Source organism: Zootoca vivipara, chromosome 4 (genome assembly GCF_965207765.1).
Source record: "Zootoca vivipara chromosome 4, rZooViv2.hap1.1, whole genome shotgun sequence".
NCBI classification, from domain to species: domain Eukaryota; kingdom Metazoa; phylum Chordata; class Lepidosauria; order Squamata; family Lacertidae; genus Zootoca; species Zootoca vivipara.
The window spans coordinates 52,155,035-52,175,620 of NC_142587.1; the positions used below are offsets into that span (position 1 = coordinate 52,155,035).

Sequence of the window (20,586 nt, forward strand, 5' to 3'; positions counted from 1 at the left end):
TGACAAACTTAGTTGGTTTCTAAGTTGTGGGATGTGGGTGCCATTGTGGGTTAAACCACTGAGCCTAGGGCATGCCGATCAGAAGGTCGGCAGTTCGAATCCCCGTGATGGGGTGAGCTCCCGTTGCTCGGTCCCTGCTCCTGCCAACCTACCAGTAGCAGTTTGAAAGCACGTCAAGTGCAAGTAGATAAATAGGTACCACTCCAGTGGGAAGGTAAACGGCGTTTCCGTGCACTGCTCTGGTTCACTAGAAGCAGCTTAGTCATGCTGGCCACATGACCCGGAAGCTATACACCGGCTCCCTCGGCCTATAGAGCGAGATGAGCGCTGCAACCCCAGAGTCATCCGTGACTGGACCTAATGGTCAGGGGTCCCTTTACTTTTATAAGGTGCTACTGGAAGGATTTATTTTATTTTGTTTCAACTACCTCAGACCAACACGGCTACCTACCTGAATGTTGGTCCAACAGTTAAAGTAGCTGCTATTTATATCAGGTGCCCTTTTTTCAACTAAAGTATCACCTTTTACTGAAATCTACCTTATTCAACTATGTAAAACAGTAGTATAAATGAAGGGGGGGATTCTAAGACCCAAATGGCTGGCTTCCATACCACTACAGCCATTACTAGCTGTGGGGGTGGAATCATTATTAGAGTTGGTCCACATGATAGGCATAGTTGACAGTGAATTGTCCATGTTTCCTGCAAAGTTTGCATCCCACTGCTACAAATGTTTGCTGTTGGTGTGGAGATTCTCCACAATATGAATGATAATTGCAAGGATGATCCTTGCTCTACAATGTTATGCCTCCTTCAGCTACCATAGAGGCTGGATCAAGAGGCATTCCCAGGACTGCATATAAATTGGCTCTAATAGAGGCTTAAGTGAATGCTATCTGCCCACACTTAAAGCTAAGCACCCTCTCGGGTACACTGATTAGTTCTATGGTCCCATAGTTCTAGAAATCAGTTGGACAACATGTACCCCATCACTTCTAGGATTAGATCTAGTGTGCTGTGCTAAGGGTATACAAATGTGTGCATTATAAAGACCTGTCTTAATACATTTACCTGCCTCTTAGAACTTCTCTAGCTAACTGTGTTTTTTTTTTAAAATACATAATTTAAAAATTAAAAGCTGATTTATGTGTGATTTTTCTTTTATTTATTAGTGGTTTTTTTTGCTTTAGATGGATATCTGGCCTGCCCATAACATGAACCATTTTATCTTGTATTGAAGAAGAAATAAAATAGAGAGGGGAACAAAGCAAGGAAAACTAAGGCTTTTGCCAGGTGTTACTGCCATTATGACATGATTTATTAAAATTATTAAAAGCAAAGGATGTTAGATAAAAGCAAAGTAATTAGATAAATAACTAAACTACTAAATCATTTTAAAATCATTTTTATACATAGAGAAGACAGAACATGGTAACTGTGAAGACCTGGGGTTCCATAGCACAGTCAAGTTAGTATTTTTCAAATGTGTTAGATTTATACTGCAATCCTAATCATGTTACTCTAAGTTCCTGTGGAACTTATTTCAAGAAAAATGTGTGTATGATTTCAGCCTTACTGGACTATACTGTATTAATCTGCCATTAAATGTTTGGTGGGAGGCCGTAATAGCATTTAACTGTACGAATATGTACTCAGCATTTATTATTCTTCACAGTAGGCATTCTAACCATTATTTGACTTAGCTTTTGTCAGAAATCAAGATCAAGAAGGAGTTTCTACCTGTTGGGAGGGAAATTGCTGGTGTTGTGTTGGAGAGTGAGTATACTAATTAGTATAATGTTGCTGTTTTCTTTGGCAATGAAAAATGCCTTGTAAACATTGAACCCCATTAATCTTTTCAACATGAAAACCAGTTCCTAACATTCGGTCACAATACAGTGTGGCAAAGAAATAAGCCACAGTGGGGCTATGCTGATTGTTAATGGCTGGGTTTATTAGGGCTTCTTGACTTCCCAAGTGCTTCCGTTTACTTTCTTCCATAGAAATATTTTGTTTGTGAATTCCGGGAAAATATTAACATGTCTTATGGGTTCTAGAACTGTGAGAGTATGAAAATCTCACCTTATCGTTGAGGTCAAGGACTTTCATCTGTGGCTTTCTGTTACATCTGAAGAGAGGCAGAGAAGTGACTTGGCACATGGCTGAGCAAAATACATGAGTAAGCACCTACAGGCTTTGGGAGAAAGGGGACAGTGTGTTTCCTGTAACTTATCCCCATTAAAAGAACCCCAAGGCATGAAGAATGAAACATGCAGAATCTGCAAGATTCTTGGCTCCTGTTTCCTGGTCATATGACATAATTGGGGGGGTCCACAGAAATCCACACCCTACTAACTCATCTCGCAAGCAGAGAAACTGACCTGACCTTGCTCTGCCCTCTGCAAACACAGCAAGCTCAGTGATGAGTTGGGTGGCAAGGAAAGGCATTAGAGTTCCTTTTCCTTTCATCCCCCGCCATCTTGTCCATTATTAAAGACTTTTACCAAAGGACACGACAGGACTCCTTTTTCAAATGTGGTTCAAGCCCTTTTTGCTGTGAAGTGACAATGGCCTCCAGGCTCTACTGAAGCATTCCTGATCTCTTAACATCTAGAAAACCCCAGAGTCTGTTCTATGGTCTGCTTTATTATGGCTCAGACAGAGGTGAGAAACCATCCCTTCCAGGTGCTCTCCTTAAACTGGACCCTCCTGTCAACTAAGTTTGCATTGGTTGAGGCTGGTAGAAGTTAGGAAAATGTTGCTTTTGCATTTAGCTGTTTCTTTTCACCCCACTCTCCTCAGACAGACCTGCCCAACTTGTGATCTACCAAGTCAAACAGAGACCACCAACCATGCCCTGACTGCTTTCACAGTCCTAGATAGACAGAATAAACAGGAGCTTTATCAAATTATTGGCTCTTGTATCACATGTTGTGTAGCCCTGCTCTAAGAAATTAGGAACTAGGGATAGGATCCTGAGTGGAATGCAGATACACCCAGTTACACTTCCCTTTGGCTGATTAACATCCAATGAATCCCCTTTTAAAATGTGTCGAGGAGGGGAAAGATTATTGAGTTTTTCTTGTTTTTATTATGTATTTTGTGTTTCTATGTTATGGTATTGTTGTGAACTGCCCTGAGATCTGCAGGTATAAGGTGGTATACAAATTTAATAATAATAATTGTATGGGAGTGTTGATTTGCCTGTGCTTTAGGGACAGAAGAGTTTTTCCCCAGGTTCTGCTGCCTTGTGATTTATCTCATTTGAAAGAGTCACTTGGGTTTTTCCCCTTGTAAGTACCTTTCTGCAGGGCAGCTGGTTTCTGTTTGTTGATTATGTAGGAAGTTGAAAGGGAAAGCAAAGAGGGTCAAATAACTCCAGAATGCATGGAAGTTATTCAAAACCACATTAAAGAAGATCAGCTAGAATATATACTACAGACCAGGAAAGATACCACTGAGGCCAGGTGGCTAACAGTGTTTTTAAGAGTTGAGGAAGTTATTGGAGGCAAGAAAACATGAGGAGAACTAAAAGGAGCACAAACTTCATCAAAATAAATGCAAGCAGACATTTAAAACAATTAATTGAGGAGTACGTTGCTAATAACACTAATGGAAAGAACAAAAAATGTAATTAAATACATTATTAGCAGGAAACCAGCTAGGGAAGCAGTTGAATGACAAGGTAGTCAGAAGTGTGCTAAAGGAAAACAAGCAGACTATAGAGAAACTGAATGGTTTCCATCTGTCTTCACCATGAAAAATGTAGGGCAGATTCCTGTTATTAAACTAAGCGTGAGCTGGAGTTAGGGTAAACGGTGAGATGGCCAAGCTTGCTGATAACATCAAGAGGTTAAGAACAAACTAGGTAAATGGGCATTAAAATAGCAAATGTGATTCACTGTAAGCAAGTGCAAAAAAACAAAAAACCTGAATAAAATAAATCTGCCAACATAATAATGCCACTATGCAAATCTGTTGTGCGATCGCATTTGGAATACTGTACTGTACTGGTTGCTGTGCTTCAAAAAAAGGATACATAGGGTTCAGAAAACACCAACCAAAATGATTATGGGGCTGAAACATCTGTCCTGCATTTGGGGCTTTTTAGTTTATAAAATAAGGTTTGTAAGGGGGACTTGACAGAGGTGCATAAAATTATGCATGTTGCAGAGAAAGTAGAAAGAAGCTTTTCTCCTCAGTACTAGAACCTCAGGTAGTTCAATAGAGTGGAAGAGTGAGAAGCTTGGGACAAACCAAAGGAAGTCCTTTTTTCCCTTCCTCCTCCTCCATGGATACAGCCGGGGGGGGGGGGTGATAGAGCTTATCTGATCACCTGGCAGCAGAGTTGCTGCTTACCTGTTAGTGGGAGGGGCAAAACAGCAGGGAGGTTAGTGCTGTTCAAACACACCTACAGGCAGGGGCCGAACCCCCCCCCCTCCTGTTTTTTTATTTGTATTATTTTATGCACCCTTGGCTCAGCACCCTGTGCAGGGGAACAGCCCACACTGCCCTAATCCAGCGTTGCCAACAGAACTACCTCATTGGCTCTGGAGGTGTGTTTTCACAGCACCGACCTCCATGAAGCCTTGACACCCTCACACCTTGGTAAGCAGCTGCAACTCTGCTGCCAGGAGATCAGGTAAGTGGTGCCACCACACCCTTCCTCCTGCTACTTCATAACATGGACTTTCACTACCTCATCACTGACATCTGCTTGTAAATTATTGTTTTACAAATACAGTTTTCAAAGTATAGTAATTTCTCTTGTATTTGTTATTTAAATCCCTTTATTTTCTTTGTTCAAGCTGGAAATAAAGTGACCTTCTTTCAACCACATGATGAGGTAGTCGGTAAGTTGCAGGTTTTTTTAATCTAAGCAGTGAATACTTTTTAAGTGAAAGAACTGCATTGGGTTAGAATAGTCTTCCTTAGCCTGGTGTACTCCAGATGTTTTGGGCTAAAGCTCCCATCAGCCCCAGACAGCACAACCATATTTTTAGCTTCCCAGTAACACTGTGACAGAGGTGAGGGGCTAGGCCAAGGGATGGTGACATGTCCGAGGCTAATGAGCCTTATGTCTCAGCACAGATCTGAACCTGGGCTTCTACATCCAAATTGTATATGTCAACATGGGGCTACATGCGAACAAATAGCAAATTAAAATAATCAGAAATTTTAGATTTCTTTTACTTCTTAAATATTAAGTCTTAATTTGCCTTTTTATGAGAATCCCCATGATGCATTGATGTGATAAATTTTGTATGGAAGAATACATAGGAATTGTTAGCAGTCAAGTCAAAACTTAGCTATATTAAGGCGATCCTTTAGCTATGTGAAAATGATTCACCGATACGATTTGGACTTCTATCCACCTGTATCATCTCTTTACTTCAATATTGTGAGCAGATAGTGTAACAAACTGCTAGTCTGAACATGCCCTAAGGCAGGCTTTGGTATGTTCTCATGAGTAAGCTTCCTGGAACTGCACATGTTCATTTCATTAATACTGAGTTCCATAACTATCACTCATTGGTTCCACAGAGCACTGTGATTAGATTCCCTTTAAAACTTTACCTAAAGTGTTGAAGACATATCAAGTTCTTTCATAAAAGGGTCAAAGAAGAGGTGTTTGAGTCTGAGCCAATCTGTTATCACAGCAACAGCGACACTTAGGGTAGAGCGTGCAAATTTTACAGCTTCATCCCTTCCAGCTGCATTACATAGAGGTGACAGAAGCTAAAGGTGATATGCTGAGTAATGATGAACAGCACAATCCTAAATGTATCTAGTGAGAAGCAAGTCCTGTTGAATTCAGTGGGTCTTACTCCCAGGTCAGTGAAGTTAGGACTATAGCCTTCCCTTAGAAATGCAATTCTTATTTGACATGTGATACAGTATATATGTGGTTTGAGTTGAAGGGTTTTGTTTTGATTTCATAGGAATTTTACCGCTGGATTCAGAAGAGTCTGGTTTGTGTGAAGTTGTTCTAGTTCATGAACATTATTTAGGTATGTATCTTGTGTTAAGCACCACATGGAACCCAGTTAGCACTTAACTATTTACAAAAGTCAAATTTGTTTTATTTGTATATATTGCAGTTTATTTGTAAATAATGCTCAAGTGTCCTCAGAAGTGTAGTGTCTTACACTGACGCCTTAAATGCTGCACAATTTATCTCTTCCTAAAGAAATTGCAGCAATACATACTTTTCAGTGAGTTAATGTTCAAACAGAAACCACAAGAGCTGACTCACCCCTTTCATTTCTCCTAAGCTATTCCTCTTGTTGCTTCACTCAACTATTTTTGCTGATTTACTCTTAAATTCTAAAAGCAAGCATTTCTGAAAGCGGTGTCCAACCCTGCTTTGAGCTTTGCATTCTATTCAAACTTCTTCGATTATTCTAGGCCAGACATCCTGGTTTTTCTCTGGTGCAATAGTTAGAACGTGCATTTGCAAGCTAAACTAAACTAAATAAATAAAAGTAGCAGGCAAATCCAAAAGGTCAAGAGCATTGGGTTGGATCCAAAGTTATCGTCATTCTATAAAATGTTGCATGAGCACTAGGGGAAGGGTCTACTCAACCAAGGATCTGGAGCAGCCTTGTCCAACCTAGTGCCCCCTGGTGTCCCCATCAGCCACAATCAGCTTGATTAATAGTCAAGGATGGAAGCTGTAGTCCAAAATTTTGGGAGAACACTGAATTGGAGAAAGCTAATCTAGAACGGTGTCACAGAATTTTTTAAAAAAATCTTATGATCCAAACTGTAACGTATCATCATAATTTATCTACAAATCTAAATAAAAAAATCCTTCCAGTAGCACCTTAGAGACCAAATAAGTTTGTCATAGGTATGAGCTTTCGTGTGCATGCACACTTCTTCAGATACACTGAAACTCTAAGGTGCTACTGGAAGGAATTTTTTATTTTGTTTTGACTATGTCAGACCAACACGGCTACCTACCTGTAACTATCTACAAATCTAACCTCCTGTGAGGGCATCAATAGATGCCCTCACAGAAAGATTCAGAAAGTTTCAGAAAGATTCCCTTTAGGAGAGATGCTATTGCGGGGGTGGGCAACCTCCAGCCCTCATTTTCCCCACTGGGGATATTAGCTGATAGGAGGGCAGGGATTAACCCTGTGTTTACTGCAGGGCCCTGTTCCCTGGCCTGTGGTGTCACTGAAGAATTGCATACAATTATGAATCCAGTGGAGTTTTCCACACACCTAGCTTTGTACTTTAATTGCTATCTGGCATCAGACAAAATCATAAGTCTGTTGTTTCTATGTTACTCAACATGACAATGATGTCATAAGCTCCAACATGCCTATAGTCTTGTAAACTTAAGTCACTCAACTAGGAGTCCAGGTGGAGATGTGCTTTGCCATGTACATTAAAAAGTTGCAGTTGCCAGATCATTGGGTCCTGGGTGGCCTTTGTGATGCAAGTTAGTTATGCATCCAGTTGTACATTTTGCAATGGCTGCAGGCATCTGAGGCTGCTTCTGCAGCTTTGTCTTCCTTGCTGGATTGTGACTGTGGCCTTTGCAGGAATATTTATATTTTTGTGTAACACAAACCTTTCTGAATATGTTGTATAACTAAAGTTCAACAGCAGAACGGCATCCTTTGAAACTATAGCTATCTTTTGTAGTACTCAATACAAGGTAAAGGGCAACAGAAAAAGAAACATTAAAACAATCAACTCTGTGTACTTTGGCTACAACCCAGAAAATTTTACTATCATCGCTGTAAACCCAGCAGGGTTCATATTTTTCCAACAGCAGGTCCCACAAAATGCATCACAAGTAGGTCCCCCCCCCCCCAAAGTTAGGGAAATTTCAAAATTCGCATGCAGTGCATTAAGGAGGGGGCTACAGTAAGGAAAATAACACTGAAATGTCTGAGTCCTGCAAGTCCTGCTGGATAACAAAGAATCTCACTATATTGTGGAATTCCTCTGTTTAGCTTTTCTAATATAGTCATACCTTGGAAGCCGAACGGAATCCATTCTGGATGTCCGTTCGACTTCCAAAGTGTTCGGAAACCAAGGCGTGGCTTCCGATTGGCTGCAGGAAGCTCCAATCGGAAGCCGCAGAAACCACGGCGGACATTCGGGTTCCAAAGAAAGTTCGCAAGCCGGAACACTCACTTCCGGGTTTGTGGCATTCGGGAGCCAAAACGTTCAACTTACAAGGCGTTCGTCAACCAAGGTATGACTGTATAAAGCAGGCATCCCCAAACTGCGGCCCTCCAGATGTTTTGGCCTACAACTCCCATGATCCCTAGCTAACAGGACCAGTGGTTGGGGAAGATGGGAATTGTAGTCCAAAACATCTGGAGGGCCAAAGTTTGGGGATGTCTGGTATAAAGGACTGCTAGCAGCTGCCCGAAAATGTGGATTGCAAGCACTCATGCCTTCATAGGGCTGTTCACACAGTTAAAGAAATCTTAGTTGGTTAATCAAATGGGGTTGGCACTGCCTGCCAGCTTCCTTCTTAGTCTCAGCAGGGAGGAGGATGGAGACAAAACAAGAATTACAGGCTCTGGCTGTCACTGGCTCTGACTTCACCTCCTGCTGAACTTGCTGCCTTCTAACCTACCGGTCCCAATGGACAGCAGCTACTGGAACTGACCCAGAGAAGTGGGTGGCAACATCTACATACACATATTAATGAAAGACGTTTTGTCCTCTCTCAGTTATGGAAGAGACTCAAAGAATAAAACTAAGCAAAACCCAACCTTCCACTGATGATACGTAAGGAGGCTGATTAGATTAAGTCTCTCTACACCTGGCATGTCCAAAGTCAACAACTTTGGAGTAAAATCATAATAAAAGTTCAACAGCTTCAACCATAAAAAAGGTTAACAACTTTGGTTGGCCCTCACTGCCCTTCACTTCATCAAATCTGGCCTCTTCTTAATAGATGTTATGGTAATAATTTTTTCTCAACTTACTATGTCATGTAATTGTGCTATCCAGATTCAGGTTTTCAAGTAATTTGGATTTGTATTCATTTTTTAAGCTTACTTTGAAAAACATTGAAGTGGCAAAGAGAAGGGAATATTGGAAAAAGAAAACAGTATTTAGAGGATTCCAGAAAAGGCAGGCATGCGTAACACTTGCCAGTATAAATTTGATCCTGACCCAACATACACTAAGGCAAGTGTGGAGTTAAGAGCTCCCAAATTACTTAACCATCTAAACCAGTGGTGGCCAAACTTGGCCCTCCAGCTGCTGTTGGACTACAACTCCCATCATCCCTAGCGATCAGGACCAGTGGTCAGGGATGATGGGAATTGTAGTCCCAAAACAGCTGGAGGGCCATGTTTGGCCACCACTGATCTAAACCATAAGGCAGGCATAGGCAAACTCGGCCCTCCATATATTTTGGGACTACAAATCCCACCATCCCTAGCTAACAGGACCAGTGGTCAATGATGATGGGAGTTATAGTCCCAGAACATCTGGAGGGCCGAGTTTACCTATGCCTGTCATAAGGTGTGGAAGTGTTCATTGTAGTGTTAAGAATCTCCTTGCGCGTTTCACATTGATTTTGAATATCCCAAAACTCTGGGCAGAATTTAGTGTTATGCTTTTCTATGTATGTCAGATAAAATAATCCTCTTCTCTTCCTGCTGTTCTGAGAGGTTCTCCCAACCTAGAGACAATTTATTTGGGGGCACAGTGGGGGGGGGAGCCCCATTGTGTGAGCAGAAGTCCTTGTGCTTCCATTGATGAGGCTCTTTAGGTGAATCCTGCCCTGTGTTCCCCACTTAATACCTTGCCCCATGTCTTTTTTAAGTAACCAAACAGGCTAATAAATAGCCTGTCTTTCCGGACCTCACCTTAACCAAATAAAGTTCTGGTTTTTCCCTTTCCCTGTTTTTATTGTTTTATACTTCCCACTTTAGAACCCTGAAGCTGGTCTTAGGAGCCTCATTTTTCAAAATGATATTATTCCCAAGCATAATCTTCCATAGCACTTAAATATATATATAGATCAAAAATTTCAAGGTTTTTTAAATGTACAGTAATTATATATTAAGTAAAATAGAAACATCGTCACCCAACCCACACCCACCCATCTTTCCCCCTCTACCTCTTTCCCCCTTTTCTTCCCAATGTCTCAACAAATGAAAGTGATTTGTAAAAATGTTACGAGAGACATTGCACATATTTTTGTAAATCAAGAAAATCTTTATTTCAAAACAAAACAATTTACAATAAAAAATGTACAGTAATTACTTGAATCAACCCAATGTTTATATTCTGGCTTTTATCCCTTTCACTGAGAAACCATAACGCTATAAAAATATGGTCACACTTTACCAGTGAACAGTTTAAAACATAAAGCTAATAGATTTGTTAATGTTGCAAGCTTATATGACTGGGTTGAGGAGACCCATGCTGTCTTTTCTATCTCTGCAATATGTTTCTTTTAATTTTTATTTCTGGGGAGGAAGGAGAACACTGACCAACATTTATTTATTTATTTTGTAATACTGTATAGTCTGTTAAGTTAAACAACAAATTTAAGGTTCTGTTTTAAAGTAGGCAAGCGCCAGCCCTGCTTTTTAAAATCTCTGGTCTGTTCCCCCCCCCCCCGGCCCGGGTTTGAAACAGCTCGTAAGCCAGAAAAGGTCTCCTGGCTTGAAGCAGCAGGTACCATTCGTGATGGTCTTCGTGCATATACAGCTCTACATTACCTGTCCTACGCCACTCCAGGAAAAACTGTTCTGGTGATGGATGGAGCAAGTGTAGGTACAAGAAACTACTTCGGAAACAATTATGTCTTTTCTTAAGCTCCTATTCAGTATATATTTGTCTTGTTGGAATGGACTTGAAAAGTCTTCTATCCTGTGCTCTTTCTGACACATCAGGAACCCATGGACCCATCTTGGCCCACAAGGCCATTTCCCCCAAAACCACCCGCACTTGTCATTCAGGTTGTGTCACCAAATCAGCTGATGGGTACCAGGGTGGGGCTCAATTATACTTTGGCTGAACTCCCCTGTTCCTTACTGGGCTCAAAGCCAAAGTAGATAGATGATCCCGCCTTGGGAGGTTTTTAAAATCCTGCTGAGTTTGGCTGTACAAGCCTGTCTGCTGTTGGGAACAGCGCCGGCAGCCAGAGCAAGCAGACCCCCCCTTTTTTTTTTGCAGATGTCATCAGCAAAAGAGACTCTTCTGCTTGCAACCAAAAGGCAAGCTTCTTTCTCCCCTCCCTATCACCTGACGGGAAGGGAAGAAAGAAGGCTTTACCAGCCCTATGCTTGGCATTTTGGGGATCCCACTATGAGGGAAGATTGAAGGAACTAGAGAAGAGAATAGCAACATATGCCTGGAGAACTGTTGTATACTAAAAGGAAAGACTTGCCCTACGCTGCTCCAGAGGGCGGGACTAGATTTATTGGCTTTAAGTTATGGGAAGGTAGATTTCAGGTGAACATCAGAAGAATCTTTTGACTGTAAGAGCAGTTTGACAATGGAACCAGTTCTCTAAAGGGGTAGTAGGCTCTCCCTCCCTGGAAGACTTCAAGCAGAGGCTAAAGAGATGCTGTAACTGCGGATTTTCTGCACTGAGTAAAGGTTGGACCAGACCCCATCCAGCTCTGTGATCCTTCTTGCTAACTGCTATTGCTGAGGTCATCAGTGGTGGGAGGAGAAGCGGTGGCAGCCATCTGTAGCACCTGCATCCAGGTCTAGCTGAGAAGCCCCCTTCCCCAGAAGCTATTTGTAGTATATTTCATAAAAGGTTGATTAAAAAATGTGATGTGTGCTTCCTTTTGCACTGGAAGCCCTCAAGGCAAGGCTATGTAAAGCGTTCAAAAAAAGAAACTCTCATGCATCTATCTGCATGCAGCAGAGAGTACGCCTGCTCTCTGCTGGAGATAATAACATAGATTTCCGGACCTGAAGTTTGGTCAATAAATGACAACATTTAAAATGTCCAGACTTTCCAAGTTATCCCTGTATCTTGGACTACATGTACAGCATACCAAACTTCAGACTTATTGCTGACATGGTGGTTTTTTCCAAGCATCCTAAAGTATACATCATTTTCCCATTGAATGAAATGTGTTGAAAACAACATTTTCAGGCTTTCCAAATTTTCAGGGATAAGGTGTGTGAACCTAAATATATGCTTCCAATCTCACCAGGAGCAATAACGCTATTGGGGCAGGGATTTCATCTGAATGCAACTCATAGTCAATGTCCTAAGGGGTGTGTGGGTGTGGGTGGGTGTGTAGAAGGAGCAAGTACATATGTTTAAAATATTGTTTGTGTATTGGTGTATTGTGTATAAGTTCACCAATACACAAACAATATTTAAACATATGTACTTGCTCGTTCTATTTGGTGTTAAAAGTTGTGGGTGGGTGTATAGATCTGTATTTTAGTTCACCAGTACCAAGGCAATATATTTAAACATATGCACATGCTCCATCTATTTCTCCTCCTGCAGCCATTTGGTACAATAGCTATTCAGCTAGCACAACACAGAGGAGCCAAAGTAATTTCTACTATATATAGTCTTGAAGACAAGCAGTATCTTGAGAGGCTTACACCATCTGTGGGTGAGTTACATTGTTTGGTTCTAGCTGTGTGTGAGAGCTAATTCAGGACACATGTTTTTATTTTGAAATGTTTGTGTGCATTTTACGAACCCTAACTGGCTTGGGACCCAGGTACGTGAAGGAGTGTGCATATACATCCTTATCAGCCTTCCCAAACTTTAAAGTGATCTGTGAGTGCTCTTCTCCAAATGCCTCCCGCACTAGAGGCGAGACTGATGTCAATAAGGGAAAGAGCTTTCTTGGCTCTAGTGCCCCAGTTACGGAATTCCCTCCCCAAGGGGAGGCATCTGTTGACAACATTGTTACCATGTAGGTACTAGGCAGAAACATTCCCCCCCCTCCCAGCCAGGTATTTTAAGTACTGTACTTGAACTTTATCTGCAGTTTTTATTTGTTGTCTGTTTTAGTGTGCTGCTGTTTGGAATGTTGTGTTTATTGGTGTACATTCCCCAGTTGATGGATAAAATAAATGGTAAATATTTAGAACTGAGATGAAGTCTTTGTTGGTGAAACTTAATGCAGCTGGCTGTTGACATTCCTATCCCTTTTGGGGGGGAGAGAAGATTGGGCTGCAGTAAGCTGTATCATGTGACCTATATGCAGCCTACCTCTATACAGTATATGGCTGCCCACCAGGGCTCAGCAAGGCTTCTGTTTGGTTTAGGGTTGCCAGACTCATTGAGGACAGGACTTCTGTGCCTTTAATTGTCCTGCTCTCTTTTGAGTCTGGAAACCTTAAAGAGAAACCAGCAGACCCTTTGCTTGGAAATTAAACAAAGAGTCTGCTGGTTTCTCTTTAAGGTTTCCAGACTCAGAGAGCAGGGCAATTAAAGGCACAGAAGTCCTGTCCTCTATTGAGTCTGGCAACCCTAGTTTGGTTCTGTACCTGGAACTGCAAAAAAGTGGGTAGGGAGATGTCAAAATATAACAGGTCATAGTACATGGCTAATGAGTTACTATCAGTTTAGTGGGTCACAAGTCAGGCAGACGGTAGACCTGGACTTACAAGCATCTGTATACTCCTGTTATATATAGATGGGTACCAAACATTCAGCTTTGTATAATTTACAAAGCCTCTTATTAAACGCTGAAACGTCTCTAGTACCTCAATACCTGAGCCCAAAATTGTTAATATCCCTCAAAGTATTACAATAATCAGAACTACAAATTATTTAGGGTTATTTTAAAATGCAGGCGACTTTCTTTTTTCCACAGCCTTTGATTTATTTTTAATCTTATTTACTTTCCCTCTTGGCCATCCAAAAATAAGTAGGGCAGCAGCTGTTAGGCTGAATAGAACACTAACTACAGCCACCGCTGACTTGTGAGCACATGTAAACATTTTCCTTATTATCCCGGCTTGTTTACATATTGTGAGCTCAGGGAATGACATGAAAAGATAGATGGGCTCTGCATGCCTTGCCTCTGTGGGAGAAACAGTTTTCTGAAGTATCTGGCAAGCATACCAGCTCTCCTCAGGGGTGCAAGGATAAATTCGTGGACAGGACCACACAATTATCTCTCATGTAAGCGCCGTGTTGGAGTGGCCTGCATGGTAGGCGAAGCTTGGTCTTGGACTTCAGAGTGGAGGCCTTTAGCAGCCTGCAGTACCCTCCCACAAATGAGCTGCAAAGAGAGGGAAGGCAATCAGAATTTGGACAAAACAATGTCTTGCACAGATGGATCATGGCATAATTAAGAAATCTCTTTTAATGGTAAGCAGCTGCAAAGTGTTCCGCATCTCCCAAGTACCTCCCTATGCTAATGTCAACTTTGCTATTATAGGGTGCCAGATGTCCTTTTTAAAACACATACTGCTTACATTAAAAACTTATATTTAATTGTAAAATATCACAATCCCATATGAGTAATGAATAAGTGTTTTATACCTTCAGTTTTTGCTTTGAAAAACCAGTCTCTGTAGAACTCCACACTTTTCTCCTTTTCCCTTCTAATTTTGAAATGTTGTTCCACAGTTGGTTTGATATCTGATACTGTGTCTATTGCAGTAAAGTAAATGGCAGATATCTGCTTGAGCAGCTTCTAGATACTGCTATATAATGTGTGGAATCTAGTTTGAGGGTAGCTCTTCTTGCTACTTAAAAATCCCTGGAAGTGTGACAAAACAGTCCACATTATGCAGCATCAGTATGATAAAACAGAAGTGCTAATTGCTACTTACTATGACTTCCAAAGCCAAGCAGCCTACACTTCTGAACCATGTTAAAAATGGTCTACACATGAAATTAACCATGAAGGATTGGACTTGGAAACTGGAACAGGATATTGTAAAATAGTTATTACACAGTCAGGACTTGTATATTGAAGCAGAGCATATCAGCTAGTGCTTTGTAAGCACAAGGAGGTTGAAACATGGAACACATTGTCCCAAATAACAGCTTCCCAACATTTTGCTGAATGCAGCTTGAAATGTTTTCTATCAAGTCTTTAAGCGATTCCTGATAGCTTGAGAATAAGCTCCTATTTCGGCACAGTCAAATTAGTGTATCATATAGTTTCTTTTCTAATGTATTTGTATAATTTTTGCTGTGGAAAATATTTTAACAGAAGTGCTCCAAACTCAAAACAAGCAAAGGGCCTTAACTTCCCACAAATAACATGCTTAGAGGCCCGAACATTTCTACTAAAAACTTGCTATCAGTTTGGAATATGGGAGCAGTGAATTGCTTTTCGAAAATACCCCAATGCATTCCAGTGAGCAAAATGTAATAGAAGACTGGAATCATGATTAATTAAAAATAAAGCAATTGTTTTTATTATACTGTGCTGTTAAAATTGTAATGATTGTAAGCCACTTTGAGTTATATGGTAGTTTACAAATTCAATAAGTTAATAGTAATGAACATAGTCTGTCAGAGTTAAGCGTGTATAGATCATAGAGATTTCAATAGAAGAATTTGCGTTTCAAAATGCTCATATTTGACTGCATTTTGCCCAATAGTAATACAATTGATGGATGATTTGGGGGAATCACAGAGTTGGAAGGACCCAGAGGATCATCTAGTCCAGGCATCCCCAAACTGCGGCCCTCCAGATGTTTTGGCCTACAACTCCCATGATCCCTAGCTAACAGGAACAGTGGTCAGGGATGATGGGAATTGTAGTACAAAACATCTGGAGGGCCGAAGTTTGGGGATGCCTGATCTAGTCCAACCCCCTGCAATGCAGGATACGCATACACACGCAGGTGCTGTAGAAATTAATTGCGATAAGACTCGATGGAGACTTATGTAGCCCTCTACCTTTCTTTTTCTTAAGTAGTATTATTTATTAGTTTTATCATTTATATTTTTTAAAATTCATACAACCCCTTTATCCAAAGATCAAATACAAAATGAAAACACACCAGGGCTCCTTCCTGAGGCTCCCTCCATCTTCATCGGCGCCGGGGGGGGGGGCAGTACCTCACTCTGTCTCCCCCGACATCCCGAAGATGGAGCAGGTGTCGCCTTCGTCCATGTGGGTGTGCTGCCTCTTTCCTCCTGGGGTGGCCATTCACCTCAGGAGGAAAGATGCAGCCCACCCTCTGGGGCAAAGCCCGCAAGGCAGGACTGCTTGACGCGGCTCGTGCAGCAGTATCAGAGAGTCCTTACACCGCCTGGCTATGCCCAACCCCGTGTCAAGGCCTGCCTCAGCCGCAGCTGCCTTGGCAGCAGGGGGGAGTCTAATGGAAGCCGCACCCCAACCGCAAACTGGAGGCAAGGTTGGGGGGGGTCCTTTAAACTTCTCCCTTGAGGAGGAATGGCAGCTGCCTCCCTCTCAAGGGAGAAGTGTGACGGAGCCCGCACCTCCCCAGCTGAGCAGCCTCGCTCCTGCTCCTGTGCAAGGAGCCCTCACCCCGCTGCTGGCTCGTGTGAGGCGCTGGCAGGTCAGAGGCTCTGTAGGACTGCTTGGGCAACGGCACGCTCCTCAGCCCAAGGTGTTTTACTTCAAGAAGAGGCAGAGGGAGGAACAAGCCATATCGGCACCTCGCCAATGCAGCATGTTTCTCCCTCTGCTGTTATGAGGGCAGACGATAGCGGTTTCACTCAGTGGTATATCGCTGGTGAAACCGCCACCTTCCGAGTCCCTCTGCCTCCTCAGAAGGCGGCGGTTTCACCAGTTATATACTGCTGAGTGAAACTGTCATTGTGGTCTGCCCCTGGGCGATATGCAGCAGGCCTAGTAGCAGATCACCTCTCCTTTGAACAGGAGTGGCAGAAGGCATCCACTGGCTTTCTGGTGAATAAAGGCCAGAATGCTGTGGTATACATGCACTGAAAGACTGTTAGGAGCTGGGGAAGAAGACGGCTCCATTCAGCCCTGTGACAGCCCTTTCCTGTAGGCCAGCAGGAGCCCCACAGTGTTTAAGAAAATGCATTGTATTTAAATATTTGGAGTGTTTCTTTCTGTTTCATATGTTTCAGTTCTCATTTTGGTATTTTACTTCACAGGTGTCAAGCAACCATTAGTAGGTGAGTTTAAGAAAGAATCTTGCCATTTTTAATCACGATCTGCATTATATTCAAGTATTTCTTACGCTGCATGAAAGAAAATCCAGATTGTTTGTTTCACCACAAGGGGAGGGGAAGCTGCCTGCCTTGTCCTCAGCAAGCCTTGTTGATTGGGGCCCTGATTCTGCCTCGAAGCAGGTCGGAAACACAGGGTGCGGTTGGTAGTCCCTAGCAGGCCTTCATGGTGGCTCATGAACAAGCTTTGGTTTGTCAGCTAGGAACAAGCAACCATTTAGTTTCCTGGGCTGGGTTCACATGTTCAAGCAAACCATACTTAGGCTAATCAAATCATGGTTTAGGATTATGTCTGAACAAAGCCTGAATGTTGATAGAAATGTTTATGTTCTTCAGAGTTTAAATATTTCCTTTGCTTTTGCGTCTTACCAATAAGTCCCTGGTCTTAAATCCCAGTTCTGTGCAGGTTCACTGAGATGTCTGTAAAACCCACTGTGGTTATTAGAACTACTTTTGCAGCTAGGACTAGGATTGCAGCCTAAGTCTTTGACAAGTGTTTTCTTTTGATTTCTGCACATTTCTACATTCTCTGTAAATATTGTTGAGGAAAAATAACTGTTTTGTTCTCGTGTTATTCTACATATTGGTTTCTGGATAAGTCTGAAGAATACGAAGTATGCGCTGGTATTTTTTTGTCCTAAATTATTCTAATTTACCTTGCCATCCCATCTAGCTCGTATTATAGATGAAACCAATGGAACATGTGGTCTGACAGAAAGCTGTTTGGAGGAGACAGGCGGATTAGGAGTGGATATCATCCTTGATGCAGGAGGTCTGTAACTGCTACATAACTCTTTACTGATGCAGTAAAATATTTACCAACAGTTCCATAGTATTTAATTAATTTTAAAACTTTGTATCATCAAAAATATATCCAGTTTTATATAGTGCTGTTGTATACTATAGTGTCAGATGAGTGGCTCTATAGTTAGTATGTGAAGCACTGTCTGCTAAAATCATGAACATTTTATCACTATGGAATTTGGTACAAAAGACCTATTGATGCTGGTGAAGTGGTTAATTGCATATAAAGTCCTCTGGAGCAGCAAGTGAGAAATTTCTGCAGTACTAAAATCCATATATTGTTTATTAGGATAGGTTTTCTGTAGTCCTAATCAAAATATTTAAATATTTTCTGTTTTTCTGCCTTTTTCTTTAACGTTTATGTTATATATATTGTGTGGCTGTGTTTGCATAAGCTAATTCTTAACAAAAATGAGGTAAAATCCACACCAAATACACCACACCAAATATAGCTGCAGATCTACAACATAGTCCTATACTGTGTCACCTGCATGGTAGTTAAAAATGTACCCAAGTTTCAGGCACTCACAGGCTGTAGTTTTCTGTACACTTTTCTTTCAAAGAGTATTTTGGACGAATGAATACCCCCAAAATTCCAACCGAATCTTTTTATTTGAGGGTTTGTTTGTTTTTTAACCTCAATGTAGCATGTTGGGATGAAAATAATTCCAGGGAAACTGATTGGGTTTTGAAAAATGGTTCAGGGAAGGAGACTTAAGGCTGTATGTGTAGGTTGACCATGCAACCACTCTCAACTATCTCCTGCACTGATTATGTACTTGACCCTGCCATTGAACATTCACAGGAGACAAGGTGAAACTAATTAATGGAACCTTTTCCTCAATATAGGCTGTACCCAGAGTTCTGAGTAAAGAAAGTCATTTTAAAATAGACCAGAAAAGGGGGATGTATATTGATATAATATAAACATGAAACATTTTTATTGAAGATTTTCTTGGGTTACAAAAGTACAGACATCGTCTCTATTTTCAGATCATAAAGTCTTTTTTACAGTACAGCACAGTTAAATTTGACTCTTAATTACTTAGCGTCTTTGCTTCTTTTTAGTGAGATTATACAGTAAAGAAAATGAAGTAATTTCACAACAATTGCTGCCACACAAACATGACATTATTTCATTGCTAAGTGTTGGAGGCCATTGGGTTACCATCGAAGAAAATCTCCAGGTGAGAACAAAATCTGAAATTACCATGTATATAAGTATGCTGCCATTGGTGACTGATAATCATAAAGCTGTAAAAACTAAGTTACTACTTAGGCAGCAGTCCTATGTACTGGGAGTAAGTCTAGTTGAACACAAAATGACCTATTTCCAGGTAAACTTGCATAGAACTGTGGTGCAACACTGTTTAATATATTCTTGTGCACTATTTTTGTGATTCTGCTGAGAACTGTGGAGCAGGGATCTTTAACCTTTTCAGACCCAGCACCCAAACATGCAACTGGGGACCCACCAGTGGGTCTTGACCCACCAGCTGGAGACCAGTGCTGTAGAGAATCTACCATGATTTATGGCATGTTTATACATTTTGCATTACATGAAGAAGATAAAGGACTGGGATGGATAATCTATTGAAATGGGGCATGGGATAGGCAATAGGAAAGATACAGGTAAAGTGAGCCAGTGAGCTCAGGAAAAGCTTTACTTCAAGAAGTGCATTGTCAGAACTTGGAGGAGGGCAAAAGCAGCTTGGTGTATATAGAAGCAGGGTGGGTATGGTTTGTTTACTAAAAACAGTTTTATCCATCCATATATGGGACTTTCTGGGCAGCTAACTATCAATGTAAATACAAAAAAAAGTTTAAAAATCCTTAACGGCAACACAGTCAACTATATTAGTAAAAAACAGATCAAGTAATAAAAACAAATAGATAAGAGCATCAGCAATGGATAATGAGCAAGAGCTTATGAAGGATGCAGGAGTGACCAGAAATATGGAATATTTCAGTGACCAGAAATATGGAAGAGTAGATGAGTTTATGCTAAAAAGTGGTATGGGAAGAGAAGAAGCCAAGGCAAAAGGGTGCATTTATGACAAAATAAAAGGCACTGCTGCACTATTTCCAAACCACCAGACTTGAGCCTTTGGAGGCAGTTGCTATTAGAAACCTAGCAACTAGCAACTACTCAACAGTAGTAATATAACACACTTCATAAATGAAATGAAATTGCTACTATAGTGTGAATCAACACTGGAGCACCAAAATATAAACTGTCCTTGTCTCAGAATGGCAACTTGTTCTGTGCCTTCCAGGTCATAAATGTTTGTAAAACAAGAAGCCAATTTCATATATGTTGAAAATCAGTTGCACTGCCTGTTACCAGGAAAATTATGTCAACCGTTAATTAATGTGCTTTGGTTGTGCCATTTTTGTTTTGGCAAATGTAGCTTAACTATTTTTCATATTTTAAAAAAGTTGGATCCTCCAGATAGCCGCTGCCTTTTCCTCAAAGGTGCTACAGTCTCTTTCCTGAATGATGAGGTGTGGAATTTGTCAAATATGCAACAAGGGAAATATTTATATATCCTTTTTATGCTTATATTTTAAATTGATAAGTAATTGGTTTGTTTTAAAGAGAGTGGGGAAAAATATATTGCATATATTGGAACTCAGTACAGCTAAGGGATCTTTACTGCTGACTG

At 41.1% G+C, this 20,586-nt stretch overlaps 1 protein-coding gene across 2 annotated transcripts in view; it reads left to right on the top strand.

Annotated features, from left to right (window-relative positions):
* The window catches only part of CRYZL1 (crystallin zeta like 1), a 28,650-nt gene that overhangs the window by 5,333 nt on the left and 2,731 nt on the right, over positions 1 to 20,586 (top strand). For both annotated transcript variants that reach the window (XM_035115547.3, XM_035115546.3), the window contains exons 4-12: positions 1,704 to 1,776; positions 4,809 to 4,853; positions 5,943 to 6,011; positions 10,633 to 10,766; positions 12,476 to 12,587; positions 17,042 to 17,062; positions 17,790 to 17,888; positions 18,989 to 19,107; positions 20,360 to 20,465. In XM_035115547.3, the coding sequence (XP_034971438.1) occupies positions 1,704 to 1,776; positions 4,809 to 4,853; positions 5,943 to 6,011; positions 10,633 to 10,766; positions 12,476 to 12,587; positions 17,042 to 17,062; positions 17,790 to 17,888; positions 18,989 to 19,107; positions 20,360 to 20,465 (778 nt within the window). The remainder of the gene's footprint in view (positions 1 to 1,703; positions 1,777 to 4,808; positions 4,854 to 5,942; positions 6,012 to 10,632; positions 10,767 to 12,475; positions 12,588 to 17,041; positions 17,063 to 17,789; positions 17,889 to 18,988; positions 19,108 to 20,359; positions 20,466 to 20,586) is intronic.